The 21,272-nt window shown below is 42.4% G+C and overlaps 1 protein-coding gene across 2 annotated transcripts in view; it reads left to right on the forward strand.

Moving 5' to 3' along the window:
- Window positions 1-21,272, forward strand: part of lasp1 (LIM and SH3 protein 1) — a 36,199-nt gene that overhangs the window by 2,147 nt on the left and 12,780 nt on the right. For both annotated transcript variants that reach the window (XM_042393050.1, XM_042393051.1), the window contains exons 2-3: window positions 9,574-9,668; window positions 16,843-16,927. In XM_042393050.1, coding sequence (XP_042248984.1) covers window positions 9,574-9,668; window positions 16,843-16,927 — 180 coding nt within the window. The remainder of the gene's footprint in view (window positions 1-9,573; window positions 9,669-16,842; window positions 16,928-21,272) is intronic.

The raw sequence follows: 21,272 nt of genomic DNA on the forward strand, positions 1-21,272 counted from the left end.
CAGCTGCATTCCAGTATAGCAGGGCTGGGCCCAGCAGAGGGAGCGGGTAGCCGAGCACATGTAAAGACAGGAAGTGAATTTTGGTCGAGGCTTTTTTTGGGTGACGGTTTTGCCTACTTATTTGGCTTCTTTTCAATACTTCCTGTTAGTAATGAGTTTATAGCTGAGTGTTTATTTGCTCAGGTTGATACAGCATCTGGCTGGTATCTGTCAAAGTAGCTTTTTGTGGCTTAAGTGAAAGACAGCTGTTGAACCGGAGCCAATAAAACTTGTAACAAGGACGTCATACATCATATGTGTGTGCTTGTGCCTAATATATTTTACCAGTGAAACACGTCAGCGTTCCGTTAATGCACAGATGTATGTAGGAGTGAGATGATTTGTTTAGTTTGTGGGTCACTTTAAGAGGAAGTGTGCAGAGCGGCTCGTCTTAAAGCTCATCCGTCTTTGCAACACTCGTCTCTGCCGGAGTGTGTGCACTTACTATCCCTTCGTGCTGTCTGCACTTTGTACAGAGCCCGTTTCTACATGCAGGAGAAGACGTTCAGTCCTCCTACATCACTTTATGAGATTTATTAATTTTTAACTGTGACATATATGTGCCATTAAACTCTAGATTAGGTGATATAACCAATTCCTGGGCAGTAAATCAGCTACTATTTCAGTGAACGTAGTATTTCACAAGTCTATAAATAATGTGAAAAGCTCACAGCTCATCTTTTAATAAGTAAGGTTGAAGTGCAGACATCTCAGCTGGCTCTTGAACAAGTGTTTTGGCTCACGAACATGTTAACAATGTCAAAACATTTTCGTGAGTGTTATGTATGTGTTTTTTTTTTCGGAAGCAAGAACCGTTCGCTTGTGTCAGACGTAGTTTTTATGCAACACATGAGCTCCAAACATGACACCAAGTTTCATAGACAGCTTCACTCAAAGCAAAAACTGTTGGTAGAGAAGAAAGTTAAAAGAAAAACGGATGGATGAAAGCCAGTTTGGAGGTGATTTCCCTTTATATCAGCAGGGAAAGCTTTTACAGTGCAGACAAGATAGGAAATAACCCCGCATTTCAAAAGATATCTCGCTTTGGTACGCTCACAGAATATATAACTAATTGCATTTTGAAAGATTAGACTGCATTAGAGTTGCAACAACGAGTTGATTAATTGATTAACAGAAAATGAATCAGCAGGAAAAATGCCAAACATAACCTGGTTGCAGCTTCTCAAATGAGAGGATATGAAGCTTTTTTTGTGTCATACGTGACAGTAAACTGATTGTTTTTGGATTTTTGACTGTTGATTGGACAAAACAAGACATTTGATGACATCACCGTGGTTTTTAAGAAAATATAACAGCATTTTTCTCTGTTTTGTGACATTTTATAGATAAAAATTGGCAGATGAATCGATAATGAACATGATTGTCAGTTGCAGCCCTAAAAGAAATTTTGTTGTTTACTGGGACTACTCTCCTTTAAAAAAAAATACATAAAATCGCAATGTTTGTACTTATTCTACATACAGCAAACAGTTATATTTACAACATCACCATTGCATTTGATAAAACGGCATGAAACATATCCGAACAATGAAAGAACTGTTTCAACGGGTTGACAAAATAACCTATTTTGCAGGCCTGTTTTTAAGAATGATCTATTTGTGTCTTAAAACTTTTTCTGTAGATTCTGGAGATACAAAGCACAAACAGCGGCCGCACGTCTTGGTTCACATGATCTTAAATGCGCAGACACAGTTGGAATTAACCAAAGTGTGTGTGTTGTAATCGGATTTCATAGACAATTTGCCTCACACACACTGATGTATCTGACACATACAGTTTCTCCTCTAACTCCAGCTTACATATTTGCGACTGAGTTGTGTCCGTTTTTCATTATTTACAACAAATTGGTTGCTGTGTTATTCGGCGCCGGCGTGGGATTTTCGGGTTAAGATGTGAGCCTCGTTTGTACTGCTGCTGCTGCTTCTCGATCCCAGGAAATTGCTGGGTGAAAAAGGGGGTCAAAGGTCAAGCTGTTCACCGCCACTGTACAGTCATAACTGTATGAATGAGCTTATATATGATGCACCCTCTACAGTCATGTGAAAAGAAATCTAAAAATTGGTTTGATTAGAAAACAGTAAAGCCTTTTTTTTCCTGTGCTTTATCAGAGCTGCTTATGCTTTGACCTGTATCCTTCACGTAATCACTAAACTCCTTAGTGTTTACGTTTCAGTCTTATACAAACATTTTGATTGTGCCAGTATGAACCAGGGATTGTATCGGTCATTTAAACGGGTGGGATTTGTCTGCATTTTCTGTCTGGTGATCCAATGCTATTTCTCTGACCCCCCCCAGATTTATAGGAATTTGTCTACCACCTTGCCTGTATTTAGACAGATTATTCTGAGAGCTGATTCATGTTGTCCGAATGCCAAAAGAGGTGAGGAATAAGGTCCAGCCACCGCACAGTCCACCTCCCTTCGGTGACTCACAGTCACAAACACACACATCACGGTCTGAATCACCTGAGTTGACTCCACAGCGAGCGCCCAGGTACTTCTCCTTAGTAAATTTAATCAGAAAAAAGGAACTAGTACACATGTTCTGTTTGCTTTCCAAATCTATTACAGCTTTATTTCTCTCCTTCTTCCACTGCTTTAAATTAAAATTAACAGAAAGACAAACTGACAGCGTTAACTGCTGCGAAGCCGTAAAACATTTCCTTATTCACGTTAATGATAAAGCAGAAGAGCGTTTCACCCTTACAGTGCTTTTTTTTTTTTTTAAATTTTATTTTGAATGACTCGTTGCCGGGGCGGCAGTATGTGTATGTTGCTAAGTGCACATCACCGTCTGGAGTGGTTTGGGAACTGTGTTAAGTGCATACTCCATCATAGTGTGTCGGTTCAAATCACTGTCAGCCCGCTCGCCAGCAACAAAGCCCTCGGCTCGGGTAGAAATTAATGGCGTCAGGTAGGGCCAATAATTAACCATTGTGCTTTAATGAGTTAGTTTCCTGTTTTAGTATCAACCAGATGTGGGCACTTTGTCTTTAGGCATGTGCTATCTTACGCAAGAATAATCTTTCACACTCACACAGCCACGGACTAAGCCGCTATAATGGCCCGCTGTGTGTGTGTGTGTGGTTTTTTTTTTGTTTTAGTGAGGCATTATTGGTTTAAAATAAACATCTGAGTCAACAACATCTGAAACATCTTTTCGAATTCAGAAAAACCCAGCCTCTAAAGTATAAAACAAAGCAGTGTAGATTAAAGTACTGTTAATCACCACTGATTTGACCAAGAGTCATGAAACATTTCATCAGGGTCTCAAGGGATGTCCTTCAGTGTTATAAGACTCTCTTTGATGCTTAATTAGATGATTACCAGATGAGTGGACCATGCAAATCCGTTTAACATGATTTTTTCCCCCCCCCCCATCTAAAAATAAAATGATATTGTCAAAAAATTCTCATCTTATCAGTATAGAAAAGATCACCGACCAACTGCTGGGAAATTTGTTTTCTCTACATTGGTAGGTGACCAACCAATGTTTCCCACGAGTTTTCTATTAAAATCAAACGACAGTGATGGTTTTGTTAATGTGCACCTGTGGTTAGTGGTATGGTTTAAGTAGCAGCTAGTACAAAGGCTGTGAGAAAACGCAGCCCTCTCATTCATCTGAATGGGGGCAGTGCGTTGATGCATTGGTGCTCCGGCAAAACAACGCCGGCAAAAAAGTTGAATTTGTCCCGACTTCTGCTGCAACACGATTGGATATAATCCGGGAAAGCCGTATTCAACTGTTTACCTCATGATTGGCGTGACAGAAGATAAATTAGTTGCCTCCGAGATAACTTTCCAGAGTTGTAAAATCCTGTCTGTTAGTATTACAAACAGTAATAGTTAATAATAGTAAAGCAAGTGTTTTGGTGCCTTCGAATGCATTAATCCGTCTGCTCCGACTACACTTCCTGTCTTGTATTATATTTTCTCACTGCAACCTTAAACATTAAGCTCCCACCGGCGTAGCCCCCTGCACTGTTTTAACACAGGGCTGTTTTCTGCCTAAACACAGCTTAATAGTTACAAAGGAAGTGCTTGACACAACAGGCCTGCAGCATTTTAATGCCTTTTAGTCAGGAACTTAATTGTCTTCAATCAGTCTGTAGTTAGCATGTGAGGGCACGCTCCTGGTCAGACTCTCACTAACCGTCCCTGTGTGTCTGATGTGTGTGTGTGTGTGTGTGTGTGTGTGTGTGTGTGTGTGTGTGTGTGTGTGTGTGTACTACAGTCTATGGTGCATACATGGTGTCTGGATTTGTGCTGACCTCCCATATAGCTGCGGGGTTTTTTGTCCAGGCCAATTTGTACTTGGTTCCCACCGAGAGGAAGCTGTGAGGCTGACTGAGCATTTTTGCTTGTGACTGGAGTCTTGGATCTCCGCTGACACACATACATCATGCAGTGAGACATATAACCTACATACAGTACTACACACATGTACAAACACACATTTAACGTTCACACACACACACACACATATAGACACGCATACACATGTGCCCTTGAGCTACCTTGATGCTGAGAGACAGTGCTGTCTTCTTTTTTTTTTTTTTTTTTTAAGGGTGTTTTATATCTAGGGCTCCATTTCTGCAGTGTCCTCATTTTCCAGCTGACTGCCAGATCGTGCCTCGGTACACGAGAGCCAGGTTTTCCTGGAGCCGGACTAGGCTAACTGCTGGATCGAATCTGTAACATACATTTAGGATGTTTATGTCACCCACACATCTGTATTTGTCCCTTCCTCCTTCAGATTGTGCGTCAGTTCAGAGGAGATGGGTGGTGGTTCATGTCTGACATTAGAATGCGTCTCAAATGTGTCCCGAGTGACCACTTGTGATTATATTTCACCTCCCTGCACACACTTGATTTTATCTGTGGGCATCAGTGCTCAGCAGTGGTTGCAGTTTCAACCACAAACAGAAATGCCTGTGGCCGGCTAAATACAGAACTGCTCTCAGTAGAGTGCAGATCTCCACCAGGTGCGTCTTCAGTTTTCCTTAAAAAGCATAGAATAGTGTAACGGTATTGTAAGCAAGCGTCCTCCTGGGTTCGCCTAACTCTATAAACTTTAAAGAGTAACAATAAACAGGACGATAAGTCCAAACTTCCCGATTCAAACACTGCATTTATTTAGAACATTTTGTTATTTATTTAAAACATTTTGTTGTAACGCACCACACAAAATAAAGCCCCTCCCTACCTTCCTCTCCCCAAACAAAGAAGAGTTGAATCTCACTCACTTGTCCCTCCCGGCTCCCTTTCAGTCAAGATGGTGGTGAAGCTAACAAAAACTGGGATTTATTCATCTGGTATTGTGCCTGACTAGCGGATAATGACATATCAGGTATGGAATGAATCTGCAGATGCTCCGGCTCAAGATGAGACTAAACTTTTCTGTGGATGTCAGATTTGGAGCAACGACAAAGGCCAAAATGTGGCCTGAAACAGACTCGTTTTTTTAGTTTAGACGACTGACTGAAGTGCCTTTTTGCTGCAGTTGTTGTCTCTACCGGCTGGTTAAGAGGAGTGAAGAGTCAGCAGTCAACGGTGGTATAAAACGCCTTATAAAAGAGGTTTTTCAATAATGGTGAATTATTGCAACCACGAGAGGTCCTTGAGCATACAATCATAAATGTGCACAAAAAATGTTTGGCTGATGGGTCCAGTAGTATGTGAGATTAACTACGGACAGATACATGCACACACACACACAGACACACACAATTAAACACATAATAATACTGAAAGTTCACCAGGTGGTCCTTTTTTAATGTGTCAGGGATTTTAAGTTTTAATATTCACACTATACTACAAGTGTGGACACATGCAGCTCTGACCACCTCCGGTGCATTTTAACACCTGTGTTTTCAGCTGTCTGCTTGCTGTGAATTGTTCAATCAAGAGGCAGTGAACAACAGTATCAGAGGGTCATTTTATCTATTAGGCGTTGGGAGGTGGGGGCTCCCTAATAACTTGGTATTTCACCGAGGGGCGGTCGGTGCCTTAACATCCTGCGTCACACAGAGTGTCGTGTGGCTGATGCATGTTCTCATTGGCTTGCGTTGGGTCATCTTGTCACTTTTTGGATAAGCAAACAAAACCGTAACCTTAAAAAGTTGTATTTTAACCTAATCTTTGTCTTAACCCCCAAGAGTAAACCTACAGGAGACCTCACGCCTATTTGTAACTTCAAACAAAGGTGATTTTTTTATTTTTTTGTGATCATCGATTTATGAAGTTGCATTTCCATTTTTCCTCCTCGCACGGCTGCAACCGTAGGACCAGACTTCCCTGCAGATTTTCAAATGACTTTTACCTGACTGTTGATAAATTCTCAAATTGACCATCATAACGTTACACTGGAAAATATGTACAACTAAATAGTGCTAGAATATATGAATATTAAGATGGACTAAATTATGTCCAACAATAAAAATCTACTCAGATAGGAGTCTGTATTCTGATGTCAGTGTAGCATCTTGCATCTATAGCTGCCCAAATGGGCCTACGAGGCAGACTATCAATTTCCATATACGTAGATATAACACCTAACATACAAATGATAGGGAAATATGAATAGTATATTATTCACGCTTTCATACTTGACGTGCATCAAATAAACTGATCTCATATCGTTATGGAGTTCGCTGAAGCGTGCTCTGCTATGTCCTGCAAAACCACACCCATCCGGGTGAAAATATCAAGTTTTTAGCCAGTCCCGACGGGAGGGAGATGAGGGTTGTCCTGGGTGTAATGTGGGTTAGCAGGTTGGGCGAGGCTTAGGAATAGTTTGCTAAACAGTTGAGTTGAGCAGGCTTGTTCTCTGGAATACATCCAAGGTCAATATTTATCTGGGAAACAACAGAAGTATCAAAGTCCATGCTCAGCTGATAGGCTCTCCTTAATCTTCAGCATTTGAATTCACACTTCTGTGTTACTACACACCATGATGGTTTATCCCTGGTTTACCATTACCACAGAAGGGAGAACTGCCCCTGGGAAACGAGAAGGGGATAACAATAGCAGTGGCTGCACTGGGCTGCTAACAAACTGCATGCAAAGATGGCAGCCACCACAGCTGCAAATCAGCTGAAGCTAGAGGAAATGGAATCTGCCGGCAATATGCTGTTGTTTGTAAAGGGATTACCATCGCAGTACTAGTCAGAGCAATGAAGAGAGAGAGAGAGAGAGAGCAATGGAACAAGTAACACTACGTGTCCATCTGAGATCTTACTCAGGTCTTGATTGGATTGTAGTGGGATAAGGAGTTTGTTCCACTATTCAGAGCTCAGGCCCAGTTTCCATTTTGAGCCTTCTCTTTTGTCCACCTCTGTACAATATTGCAGGCCCGCAGCTACAAACACCCAGGTCAAACACACACATAAATTTGCCTGTTGTCAGCACATACCACCCTGGGTGGTCCATTATATCCAGACAGCACAGACAAGACTTTTCTTAAGACCAGCCTGAAGCCATATTTTAGATCATTCGATAATGGAAGGAGAGCTGTCTGAAGTGAATCATTCATTGTGTGGTGTTATTCATCATGTTTTCATACATAGCACCGTCATGATTGTGTCTACAAAAACCTGAACATCCTGGTGATTTATTGCCAGCTGTGTATCGGTGCTGTAACACACGCCGCATTATCAAACTATCACTGCACACAGGGAAATTATGGATTTTTTTTTTTTTTGTCTGCTTCTTGTCCAGAGAAGACTTTGGGGGATCAAACTTGCATGTGTTTGTGAAAGGAATGCAGAGAAAGTGATGTTGTACTTTTTTTAGTGTTTCTGCAGTTTCATCCTCTATTTTGAAACATCTTTTCTGTGCTATTTGTTTGGAAGGTTAGTGTTTTGTGTGTGGGCAATTGGTGTATAAATTGATAAAGAGTGGAAAAAAGAATGAGAGGGGTGGCAGAGCACCCTGAGGCCATGTTAATAAGGACTCCCTCTTTCTTTCCCTCCCGTTCTTTCTCTTTCTCTCTCTCCATATCTTTGCACTCCTCCCTCCCTTCCCTTGACGATAGCAGGAGCAGCCAGATCATTGCTTCACTCTCTGGCGTTTTCTCTCTCTCTCTCTCTCTCTCTCTTGCCCACCCCTCCCCTGCTTGCTCCCTTCCTCTCGCTCTTTCCAGCTCCTTCTTTCATGTTTCCTCCCTCCTTCCAGTTTTATCCAATCCTCCCTCCCTCGATCCCTCTTTGAACCCTCAGGCTGCAGATCAGGCCAGTGCCAGGAGAGAAAAGGAAAGGAGGCGAGAGGGCGGTGGGTGGGAGAAAGGGTGCTGAGGAAGATAGAGGCACGGCCTCTTATGAAGATGGATAGAGGAGTTACAGAAACATGCAGGCCTGCAGAGATGAACAGACGGAAGGAAGGGAGTCAAAATGTGGCCTTCAGAGCCCAACTTAAAAAAACAGACAAAAGCTGCAAGCTGCACGTGTAGATCTGAGCTCATAATCTAATTATAAAGGTGTCAAAATGATGCCATCAGATTAGACGAACAGATATATACTTGTCAGTAACAAACTTTACAGCTCTTCCTCATTAAAGCTAGCTCTGTCTACTTATAAATAGTAACCATGCAATTTGCTTGCAGAAGTGGAAGTTTCTTTATCTGCTCAGTGCCTGCACACACAAACTGCTGTGTTTCCACATTGCTATACTGTTTTGACTGGACGGCATCAGTGGGGCCCGGCCTATAAACATGAATGTCTGTCCTTGACTGACTGAGTGAGTCGCTGAGTGATGAAGTTACACCATTGGTCAGCCGAAGGGTCGAAGGCTGCTGGAGCTTGGGGCAGCTGAGTGCAGAATGCATTTCACACCAACCTGCAGCAATGGCATATATTGTGAGCCAGGCTAAAAGCTGTTGTAATCTTCTCTGTTTTATTAATTTTCAATATTTTTTCAGGCGAGAAAGTAACCATTTAGATTCCCAATATGTGGCCAGTTTATCCCCAAAAAAATAAAGCCTGTTTGGAAATTTACTAGGACGTTTTCGGAGACGCGAGGAGCCGCTATCTGGGTGAGACCAGCCGGTCATCTCTGCCGCTAGCGGCCCGACTCCCGAGATTAACGGCCAGTTACTGTCCGTCGTCATCCCGCAGAGAACATGATCCAATCAACTGATCAGTGTAGCTCTTTGGGGATTTACCGCTGGCTCTTCCTGGGGGGGGGGGGGGGCTTGGTGCCATGTGTTGCCACTTCCTGTATCTGTCATTTCAAATTAGCATTTCATACACAGTCCAGCTAGACACTAGGTTTTGACCTAGTCTTGTTTCACATACTCTTTTAACAGTCACTATTCTTTCTCTCTGCATCCAGCTCTTGTCCTTGTGAAATCTCAAGGGAATAAAAAGTAGTTCTGACCTTACTCATTCAATTAGCTTTCCTGTGCTAGTTGGTGTAACAGTGTTTGTGTGTGGTATACTTTCCTTTTCAGTAAAAAAAAACGTCTCAAATATCTGTTGCATTTACATGTTGTCTTCTCTCTCTGTGTTTCTGACAGTACTGGCATAAAGGATGCTTCAGCTGCGAGGTCTGCAAAATGACTCTAAACATGAAGAATTACAAAGGCTTCGAGAAGAGACCATACTGCAATGCGTAAGTTGTCCCTAGATCATCATTCTGTGTATGTCTCTTTTTTTTTTTCTTTTACTCGTATGGTTCAGCCTGTAACCCAAAGACACTGGCAGAAGTCTTTAATCTGTCCACAGACTGAAATAAGACTCTCTAAATGTGTGTGTATGTGTGTGTGTGTGTGTGAGTGTGTTGTAACCCAACTAAGGCCCCTCTATCCCTCCTCTGCTGTTTATCTGTGACTATTCCAGCTCCCCCCTCAGAGAAAAAGGCCTATATGTGGTGTGGGAAAGTGGCTCCCTCCCTCCTCCCCTCCTCAGTTGGGAAGGGGAGGGGAGGGGTGGGGGGGGTATCAACAAAGGAAATTCCTAAAGTTCCTCTACAGTGACACAGGCGGACACACTGAAAACTAGCATGTCCACTCACGCTTCAGCACATAATCACACACTAAATACTCATCAGGAATCCATGGAATCCCCTCTCCCCTTACTTCTAATGATTTTCTTCTCTCCCCCGTGTGTGTGTGTGTGTGTGTGTGTGTGTGTGTGTGTGTGTGCGTGCGTGCGTGTGTATATTCTGAAAGGGTATGCAGAGAGAAAGTGTTGCTTCATGTTCTGACAAGTTTTTTTTTTTGCATTTTTCCTGAATTGCCATTTTATTGCCAGTTGCACAGATTAATACCAGCGATAAGTTATTTGTGCCAAGACTGGAGTATAATAACATGACACTTGATTGTTTTCTCCTTCCAGTACATGAGAAAGTGATAGCAGTTTTTTGGCAAGGAATATTTGCAAAGAACTCTACAATATGCTTTTCCATATGTCTAAAACCTTGCATTGATTTTTATCCTGCTCGCCGCAGGGCTTAAAAGTGCACTGGATGAACGCAAAGCAAATTTGTTGCACTGTAATGGTCCAAAAGTTGGCTACATGAGCGTTATTGTTGCCACAAAGACCAATAAACATGTTCCCAATCAGACAACACAGATGTAAGGAATGATTCAGTCTGATTTCGCAACTAACCAGGTACTCCAGTAGTTAACCCCCTAATTCCTTTTTTGCTCCTGACTTGTGTGTCGTGTGCAAAATGTAGTCACGCAGCTTTAGGATAATTGCACATATTCTCTCAAGATGAAACAGTTTTTCTACCGCATGTTAAACTGAGAGAATAGAACAAAATACAAATTATTACTTGCCCGATCTAGATAGGCAAAACTCCTCCATACATGCAAATAATTTCCAGGTTAACCAGATGTGTTGGACTGTTTCTGGAGTGCAACCAGCTTACTGCTGAGTGTGTCTATTTGTCCTCACACACACACACGAGCATCGAAAAAAGGATGTAATAGGCATTTTTTGCAGCAGACATTTTGACTTGACATTGCAGGAAAAGCACAGATGTTACCAATAATGTTAACAATGGCTCAGTTCTATTAAAGTGTCCCAAGAAGCCACGGCAGTGTTACAGTGAGCCAACATGAGCAGCGCTAGTATCCTGAAACTGAAGCAACTACATTCAGCCATTCAAATTCAGCCATTATTAACTTGACGATTTACATCTGTGCTTTTCCTACTGCCACATATCAAAATGTCTTCCATGGAAAAGGCTTGTTAGTGCTTTATTATTGTTTTTTGTCACTGATGTATGACACAGAAAAGATGTATGACACAGAAAAGCTCCATATCCTCACGTTCAAGAAGCTGCAACCAGCGAATTTCAGCATTTTTCTTCAAAAAATGACTAAAACAATTATTTGATTATCAAAATAGCTGCAGATTAGTTTCCTGTCGAGGCTCTACATTTGAGAATATGGGGTTAGGTGACTAACACCTCTCTACAGGCCTAATTATAACCTTATATTATAATTATAAATATTATAATTTGTGTCTTGAAAAATGAAATGTTTTCCTTATTTAATGTCTCACTGAGACACTGTGTCGACTTCTGATCCTTCACATCTAGATCAGTCAATCAGTTAACCGCCTGCAGCAGGTGTCGTCCCGCTGTCACCTTTTGTTTTCCACAGACTAAAGCGCCATCTCTTTTCACCTTTCCTGCTCGTGATGTTCCCTCCGCTCACCGCGCCAGCAGGAGTGAGCCTGCGGGAGCCTGTTTATTATGCCTCTTTCCGTTTGTTTAAAACAAGCCTCGTTAGAGTAAACATCATCAGTGGAAGTGCCTCCCACTTCAGGAAAGGAATGTAGGCTACGTTCTCTGTTATTATTATGTGGGATAACTACTTTATCATTACTCTATATTTGTCCTTAGTAATTGATATAGGCGTTGTTTGTTTTTACTGTATTCCTACCCGCTTCTTCCCTGAGAATCCCATCCCTGATTAGATACTAGAGTCACAGGGGGGATTGTGAGAGATTTAAGAGGGCAAATAAGTAGACACATAAATTCTTCAGTTCCTCCGGAGGCTGCCGGAGCCATTGTTGGGATGCTGCGTTAATGGCTGATAGTCTGACATTTTTTTGGACATCAATGCACCATTGTTAAAACTTTTGACAAATGTCTTGATTTAGTGTCACGGATGTAAACTTGCCTGCGAGTTAATATCCATCTCACACTATCTGGAATCACAGTTTGAGGTCATTTCTCGATATGTTGTTAATAAATAACCAGTCGTGATTAAAACCACTTTCACACTGTGGCGTGCCACTGCAGGTCACTTCCTGGTCTGTGCTGCCTTCTGTATTAGTCTGGGAAAGGTTGCTTTCTCATTGAAAGCTGAAGAAAAGAGGCCTAGTCAGTAAAATATCAAAAGCTGCGTTTCAACCGCAGGAACTTTCCCCAGGGACTAAGAACCTTCTGAGGAACTCAGTTCCTCTACCTGCATTTCCACCGGAGGAACCAGGGTCTAAATTACGTTCTAAGGGGATTGTTTTACCCTCTAGAAAGTCTCTGCTGAGGGGATAGTACTCTCCAAAAGTACAGGAGCTTTGGTGGCGGGGTTTGCAGGGACGACCGTCGCTGATTGGTTAAACACACTCAACTCGTGTACCGCTTCATTCATAAAACAAGAAACAAGTTATTCTAGTATCGATTTAGGACGAGGGGAGGACATTTCTCCTCATTTGTTAATGTTAAAAGTGAATTCAGGTTTTGCTTTCGGCTTCCGGACTCGAGAGTGTGAGTGACAGAGGGAGAAACTGCAGCGGTGGATGAGCCGGCTAGAGAGTGAATGAGGAGAGGAGGGAGCAGCGGTAGCTAGAACAAATCCAGTGAATGAGAGAAATAAAAAGTTATTTTTCTGATTGTTTGATGTCGGTCATGTCCGCCGTCAAACAATCGGATGATTTACACTCAACAGATGATCAACTGTTGAGACAGACGCTCTTAGTTTCGGTTTTAGTTTTCTCCTCTGCATTTCTCCTTTTCATTCATTCATTACATCCAACTCAAATACAAAGAACAGGACAAAGCTGTGTTGTTTTTTCTTCATGTGTGAATGCTACATTTCAAGCACTGCTGTTTTTTTGTTGTTTTTTTTTTTTTTTTTTTAATTCTTCATGGGTCTAATGTTCATGATCTACCTGGTTCCTCAGATACAGTGGAAACGCAAACAGGATTGCTCTACGGAGACTTTTAGTTCCAAGTTTAGTTTCTGAGATTAGCTCCTCTGGTGCTAAAGTACCTGAAACTTTTGGTCGAAACGGGACCTTATGAGCTCTGATATATGAGCGTCACTGTGTATAATGGATTCAGCCAGTCAAGTACAGCAGATATCCTGTTATTTGCTAGCTGTCTTTCACCAGTGCTGCTAACTACAGCTCCTCTACTGTGATGTTCTGTGATGATCAGTCATTGAACTTGTTGAGTTTGACGATATGTACATGTAAATGTCCCTCTTGAATAATACATTACAACCTTTCCAGGTCTCACAGGGTCAAGCCAGCCACAACATCTCCTGGTCCCAGTATGCAAACAGGTCTCTCCTCCTGCACGATAGACGGTTTGTGTGTGTGTGTGTGTGCATATGCGCGTGATTACACATGCGTGGCCCCCCTCACTCCTCCACCACCCCCCCAGCCGTACCTCCCTTCCATTTTGATCACTCCTTCTTTAGAGTTCACAGGGCTAACTGAGTTTGTGCATGTGTCACACATTCCGGCCTGCGACTTATTACCTTGTTATACAACCTGACAGATAGATGAGTGTTCTTGTGACTCACTCATACAGGCAAAAAAAAATAAAATGTAAGCATGGTTACACACACAGACACACATTACAAGATCCTCACTGAGTGACTAAGCTTATATCTGCCACCTTGTTGTATGTTTGTATAGCAATTTGCTTGAACCTTAAGTGCAAGGACACTTTCTAAAGACACATTGATGACAGGAAAGCTGTTAACACAGATGCTGGTTGTGAGGGCGTGTGAGACTGAAACTATTGCCTCTTGTCTCCGACAAACAGAGCGGTTTTTAGCTCCGTGAAAGGAAGTGTGTTCCACCACAACCTAGATACACCCAAGCCAGAAAATATTAATAGATATTATTTATTCCCTGGCTTTGAGATATCCTTCAAGAAAGAGAAACATTTACAGCAGTCAAAAAAAATAATTTTGCAAAATCTGTTTTTATTTATGTCAATTGTGTCCATACAGATATGCATTTGTCAGACGCGACTATCGTGACATATTCAAAAATTCAGCTTTATTTTCATATCTTAACACCGTGTCCACACAGAACGCGTAGAGTGAGCAGCTCCATCTGTGTGTACGCTGGAGGCGTTCAGGTACAGTGTTGAGTGTAGGTCACCCGCATGTTGGAAGCGCTCAGAGCCGAATTACTGTAGTTACACATGTAAAACAGAGGAAAATAGACTCGAAGCCTGAAAACATGCTTTGGGTTGCTGTTACGCAGGCTGAGTAGACAGCTGTATTGAGGATGAATTAGCTTTACTGCTACGCTATGAAGAGTCGGTCCTAAAAAATATTCCTCTCGATTTCCAGCCATGCGGGCTTGTTCATTATTCCTTTGAGATGTTATAAATAGATGTTTGCACTCAACAGTGGCAGAGGGCACCTGTAAATGACAAAAGAGTGGCGTGTCTTTGTGGGATCTTTGCTCCTTTGATTATCTTATCTTAGCGTAGTTTCATTTGCATCGTTTGATTAGCTTGCTTCGCCTCCATGCCCGGCCTCAGGTGCTAACCAGCAAACTAGCAAACCACTACATCTGAATGTTTCTGATAGCCGCCGTTTCAGGTAAATGAGTACTAGAAGTTGTAAAAGCCAACTGTGAGCGTGCACAGACTTGCTTTTGTTTCCAGCCTTATGGATGGATGCAGGCAAGGGATCAAGTGCTCGGGTTTGTTGTATATCGCAGGGCTTGGAACGCTGACATCAATCAACTTCTGCTCTTGTTCAGATCCTACTACATTTATTTTCCGCCTCCCACTCTTTGAAACTGTCCTTGGGGTTTCTTTCAAGTGGCTCACATGTTTGTTTTTTTTTTCAGTTTTTACAGTTCTTTATGTAAAATACTTCAACCACAGTCCTTTGTTAATTTTTTTTACATCCCATAATCACATCAGGATGAATGCTAATACAGTTTATTTACCATGTTGTCAAGGAAACGGAAACCATATTGCCTAAATGGGTTACCCAGAGGCACGGATAGTGGTTGAAGATTTTTTGAGGTCACCCAGCACCCTGAGGCAGGCTGGGAACTACAGTCCATCTGAGTTGTTAATAAGCTGTGCCGGCTCTTCTTCTCCTGCTGGATTTGAGCCATGTGTTTTCACTGCTTTAAAGAGGACCTATTATGCTCATTTCCAGCTCTGTATTTTTATTTTTGAACTCCACTAGAGTGGCTTTGCATGATTCACAGTTCAAAAAAACTCTTTATTTATCAAACACTGGTACTGACCATCACACCTTCAACAGGTAAACAACTTATTTTACTTTGCCTACCGTGTAATGGAAAAACACTCACAGCGTGCCAGCTCGACTCGAGTCATGGCTCGGTGTGTCTACCCCCAAAACAATGGAAGAATTCCATTATGTTGGTGGAGCGGAGAAGTGACCTCATGCGTTGTGCATAGATTAGATGACCATATAAAGAAATCCGTCACGAGCCGATGTCAACTCAGGGTGAAAGTAGGAAAAACGTTGGAAACCGAGTGTTCAGAGAAGTCTGAAGCCGGTGCTTTTTGCTCGCAGGGATTACTTCTACATATGTTTGGCCATGTTTAATATGAACATCTGACATTGTAACATCATGACTGAAAATAAGGAAAAGCGTAATAGGTCCCCTTTAAAGACACACTGAACTGCAAGGCATCATTATTAGTGGACCTGAAGGCTACTTGTGCACAGAAGCCTCCAGTGTATAAAAACACAGACTTATGCCTTGCACGCGTAAAACCGTTGACATCAGTTTGAACAATCAATAAGCAAGTGTGTGATGAATGGCTTTTGGAATGATGCTCGGTGTGCCGCATGCATGCATGTCTGCGTGGAAGCCGTGCGTGCGTAATGCTTACGTCTGTTATATTTATGTTTGTTGTATTTGTTTCAGGCAGAGCGTTTTTCTACTGAGCAATAGGAGGTCGGGTGGTTACGGGTCTGCGGCTGTCAAGAAAATTCCCAGAATCCATTCAGAAAAGAGACTCGCCTTCACGCTCCGCTGAAGGGGGGCTGCCCATGACATCATTCACACTCACCCACTGTCTCTTTGACCCTGTTGCTGGGTCTGTTGCGCGCTATCCCTCTTCCTGTTATCCCCCATAGGGCCGTGCCCATGAGTGTATGTGCCTGTGTGTGTGTGTGTATGTGCCTGTGTGTGCCTGTTATTTGTAAGCTTGGAAAGCTTTTTCCACACCTGCTATGGCTCGCCTCCAAAACTCTGCAACCTTGAGGCTCTCATCTCCCCCCTTCCCTACACAGCCCCTGCCTCACTTCCTCTTTTTCAGGCTACCTTGGCTCCCACTGACAGAGCATTGTGTGTTATACTGACATGCCTTTTGTCTACAGGGGCTCCTAACTCAACCTCAGGACCACCTTGAATAACAAATGCCCCCACTGTGGGGCCACAGACTGCACACTGCTTGAGTTATGCTGTTTTTTTTTCTCTTTAGAGTCTAGGCTTGAGCATCACAGTGGGAGTCTGAGTAAAAGCTGGCATCTGCCCGTGTGTGTTTACTGTGTACTGATATTCTGTGCTGTTTTGTGTGTTTTATTATACAGACACTACCCCAAGACAAACTTCACCTGTGTGGCTGACACTCCAGAGAACCTCCGCCTCAAACAGCAGAGCAAGATGCAGAGCCAGGTAACTCTTCATGCCAGCAGCTTACCCATAGGATTCATGGCTAAACCAAACTCAAGCTGTGAGACATGCATACAGTTTGTTCACACGTTGGCACCGTTCCACAAAAGAGGCAATAAAAAGAAATGCTTAATTTGAAAAAGCCTGACTTGAGTTAACCTTTTTTAAAATTGATCTGGGAGTAAGTGCTTTCACAAAGCCAACTTTCAGATAAATAATCAGTCTTAATTCAGACCTGGTTTAATAAACATTCAAGATAACTGCGTACTCACAGCTTTAAGACAGACCTGAGAAGCCAAGCATGAAATTGATTCACAGTGGACAAGTAAGAGACTTGGAAAGAGAGAGAGAGAGAGAGCTGAGGGGGATCTATGGCCATGTAATCGTATGATAAATAAAATGTTATGGAGACAAAAAGATGGAAGACATCGCCAAGAAAATAAGGAAACTTGGCCGGCCAGGTACAAGTTAGTGGTACGCAGCCTCAGAGGTGAGCAGTTCTGATACAAGACATGTTGGTGCGGTAGTTTTGGAGGCTCTGTATCTTGTGTGGATGAAGTGACAACTTCCCCTATCATTGGTTCCGTCTTTTAATTGCTGAGTTCAACAATACATTACAATTACAGTACTAGTATGCCCTCAAATTATATTTAAAAGTGAGTAATGCATCTTTTTTTTTAGCACTTCCCTTTTCCTTTTATCACCAGTTGGGAGGAAAAATGTTTGTTACGTGAGAAAGTATTGCAGCATGAATGTCTTAAAACCGGTTATAAGCTGCGTTCACCATTTTAGTTTTAATGAAATGTTAAAACTTTGTCATTAACGACTCTGGAGAAAGCACTGCTTCTTAGCTGAGTGAGTATTGCATTGCTGCCTAAGCTCGAGTTAAAGCTCAGCCTGATAATTAGCCTCACTGGAAACAGGTTAGTCAGGAAAAATAGTTTACTGTGGTAACTAAATTTGACCCTAGTTGAACCTGACTGTAGCAACATTTGCTAAAATTACACACAGATGTACACATTGCACCCCCCCCCCCTTTCATCAGAGGTATGTAGATGTGTCCACAAAATGGGTTGCGGTGACAAAAGTTGGTCTTACATCTGATTGGTTGGTGGTAGGTGAAGGCGGGGCTTGTCAGTTGACACACCCCATACTCCAGAATGGTAGAGCTCACCCAAAATAACCTTAATATGGTGTAATAATCCCAGCTTAACCTTGTGTAACAACCCTCTCTTTTCATACCGCTGTTATCTTTAGTGTTCATGTGTATGACTGTCATTCAGTTGCTTTTTTATGATGTTTGCAAACTGCTTTATACCCTAATAAACTGTGCGCTTTACTGCTTTTTTATGCCACACAATCAGAGTTCCTTACTGCTGTGTGACCTAGTACTGATGCACTTTTATTTTCTCTTTCGTTTTTGTTCCGCACATTTTTTTTTGAAGGGGCCACCCAAGTGTATTGACGATAAATCCTCCCAAATTATCTCCTATTTTTCTCTAAACGGTCCCCAGTCTAGGTCTGATTTGTAACCACAGGAAACACTACTACGGCTGTTCCCGCAGAAGCTAAAATAAGAGAGACCCAAATATATTGTAAGACAAAAAAAAAAAATCATAAGACCAAAATATCCATCTGAACTGGGTCATGTGTTTTTTGCTTTAATGAAGATTGCTCTGATAGAGAGAGTGAGAGATTTGCACTCACCAGAAGACGTACGACAATGTTTTCCCACTTTGGCTACTTCTAGTTAAAGGAAACATAACTCAAACATAGAGTGAGTATAAAATGATATTAGATAGTGTGGCAGACAACTGTGAACCTTGAACGCTGTAGAAACCTCACGTTTCACTTCTCTTATTTGTGCTACGATGTCTGGGGCATGTTCATTCGTATTCTAGGAACTTGTCTATCAATATGATCACTTACGTCACCACTGCAAGCAACAAAACACAAGTCATCCAAAAATGAAATTTCACAGAAATTTGTTTTTTTAGCCCAGTTTAGTAGAATCGTCCCTTCAATTTCAGTCATTTTGAGCCTCATCAATCACAAAAGATGGTTGGAGGAACTGATATAATAACCTGGATATGAAGAAGGAGGGAGAAGCTGAAGGAAAGGCTTGTTTTATCAACATTTAATAGAAGAGAGAGCTGTGCAGAGAGGGGGCGGGGCTTCGGGGCCTCGTCTTATCCGAGTGTCAGTGTCAAACGCTACGGATGAGATGAGGGGTGTTTGTATGTGAGAAGGGGTTTTGTGGAGTATTGAGGTGGGGTCAGTGGTCATACGGGGAGGAGGAGGGTGGGGGGGGGATAGCTGATGAATCGAGGAGACAGATGGTGTTTTTCTACATGGATTGTGCATCCTAACAGCCCCCCACAAAACACTCAACCATACACCAAGAGACAGTCGTTATACTAAGGGGTTTATCACTGACACTAAACTAAGTATGAGATTATGAATACACAAAAGATGTTTTTGCGTGTGACACGGAGGATTCATGTGATCACGGATAAAGACCAGCGTAGCTCTTTGTGACATTTTCTTTGTCTCCTCTGAAGCGGTCGTGTGACGTCACAGTACAGTATTCACAGTGGACAGGAAACTATGACTTCACTAAAAAAAACCCAAGGCTTTCACAGGAAGTAGAAAATGATTTACGATAAATAAAAAAAATTCCCCTCAAAATGAGGATACAGCTGAAGTCAACAGAGTCCTTCTCGCAAAACTTCTCAAAATATGCTTTTGCTGACAGAAAGTGAAGGAAAAAAACAGCTGATTTCTTTCTCTGATTTCACTTTTTCTTTCATTTTTAAATGAATTACAATAAATAATTAAAATATATATATATATATATATATATATATATAACTCACACTACTCAGACACATGCACATGTTGATGTAGATGTGTTTAGATTATATGGAATAAGCCTCTTGCACTGTTATGATTGTGTGCCATCACGGTACTATTATGTTTGTGGCAGTGCAAGGAAGTTGTTTGTTGAGTACTGTGGCCATCTAACCCTTCGCCACCGCCGCTGCCGCGTTGCTACGGGAACCCTATTGCTATGGTAGCAGGGTAGAGGTTTGTCACACCTCATTACAAGACTTTGCAGGGGGAAACAGAAAGAAACAAGACGGAGAGAAAGAGAAATAAAGAAAACGGAGAGAGCGAATTAGGGAGGAGGAGATGGGAGAGCAATGAGGCGCACATGAGCAAAGGAAGAAAAAAAAAAAGGAAGAGACAGGAAGGCACCAACACAGAGAGAGGGAGGAGTGCAGGGTGAAAGAGGAAGAGATAAAAGTAAAATCCCCAGAGGAAGGAAAGCTAGAGGAATGCAAATAGAAGCAGAGAGAAAGATTATAATGAGGAAGAGCTCCAGCTCTGTGGGATGATTCTGTCTTTTGCTGTTGAGGCAGTAAAATATGAATGAATGAAAAAGGGAGCACAGAGAGAGAGAGTGGGGAGTGTGGGTGGGGAACGAAAGCAGAGGCATGATTGGAGGAGAAGAAGAAGAAGAAGCTGTTGCATAGACCCAAAAAGACAAAGGAGATGGACTGAGAAATAAAAATAGGGGGAGGATCATACGTTGACTGATGAGAACGGAGAGAGAGAACGAAGGACAAAGATGGGTCGAGGCCACATTAATCTTCTTCACGACTTATCTTTGTGCGCAGGCTTGAGAGCCGTGTATAATTTGCCGTAGAATGAGGATCAGCCATAGATTTCGCTTCATTTTCTCTGTGGACGTCACGCTAGGGAGGGTGACAGCAGATATGAACGCATCACGCCGCATCACACACACACACGCACTTAAACGTTAGCTATGAATCATTGCCACGTCATGTCATCACAAGGGCGGTTGGGGAGATGAGAGGAGGATTGGTCAGCACTCTGTATAGCAGTGTCAGACATTACGTGGAAGTCGGGGGAGAGTACGGAGGGGATGGAGCTTTGTTTCCTGGTAATAGACAGTCCGAGTTGGCTCCATTATTGGGGCAGTGCAGGAAACCGGTGCAGTCACCACGGAGGCAGGAATAGGGAGGTGGAATTAAACGATTTGTCATTGTTGTAATGTCATTGGGCACGTGCCGAAGAGGTCAGATGGAGAAGAAGTGAGAAAGCAAAGCTGTTGGTTTAAAAACAAAATCATGTATCTTACTTCCTGCTTCAGGTTTTGTAAAAGTGGCAGTTTGTGGGTTTGAACACTCAACCAGCCACAGGGCAGCAGTGAGGTAGCGCGCCCATGCATTGTAATTTCTGATACTCATCTGACGCTCGCATGGGCTGGACATTTCCTCCACTGCCCTCAGGGTCAGGATAGGGTGGGAAGGCTGGAAAAACA

The sequence above is a fragment of the Thunnus maccoyii genome, chromosome 18 (assembly GCF_910596095.1).
Source record: "Thunnus maccoyii chromosome 18, fThuMac1.1, whole genome shotgun sequence".
Taxonomy (NCBI): Eukaryota; Metazoa; Chordata; class Actinopteri; order Scombriformes; family Scombridae; genus Thunnus; species Thunnus maccoyii.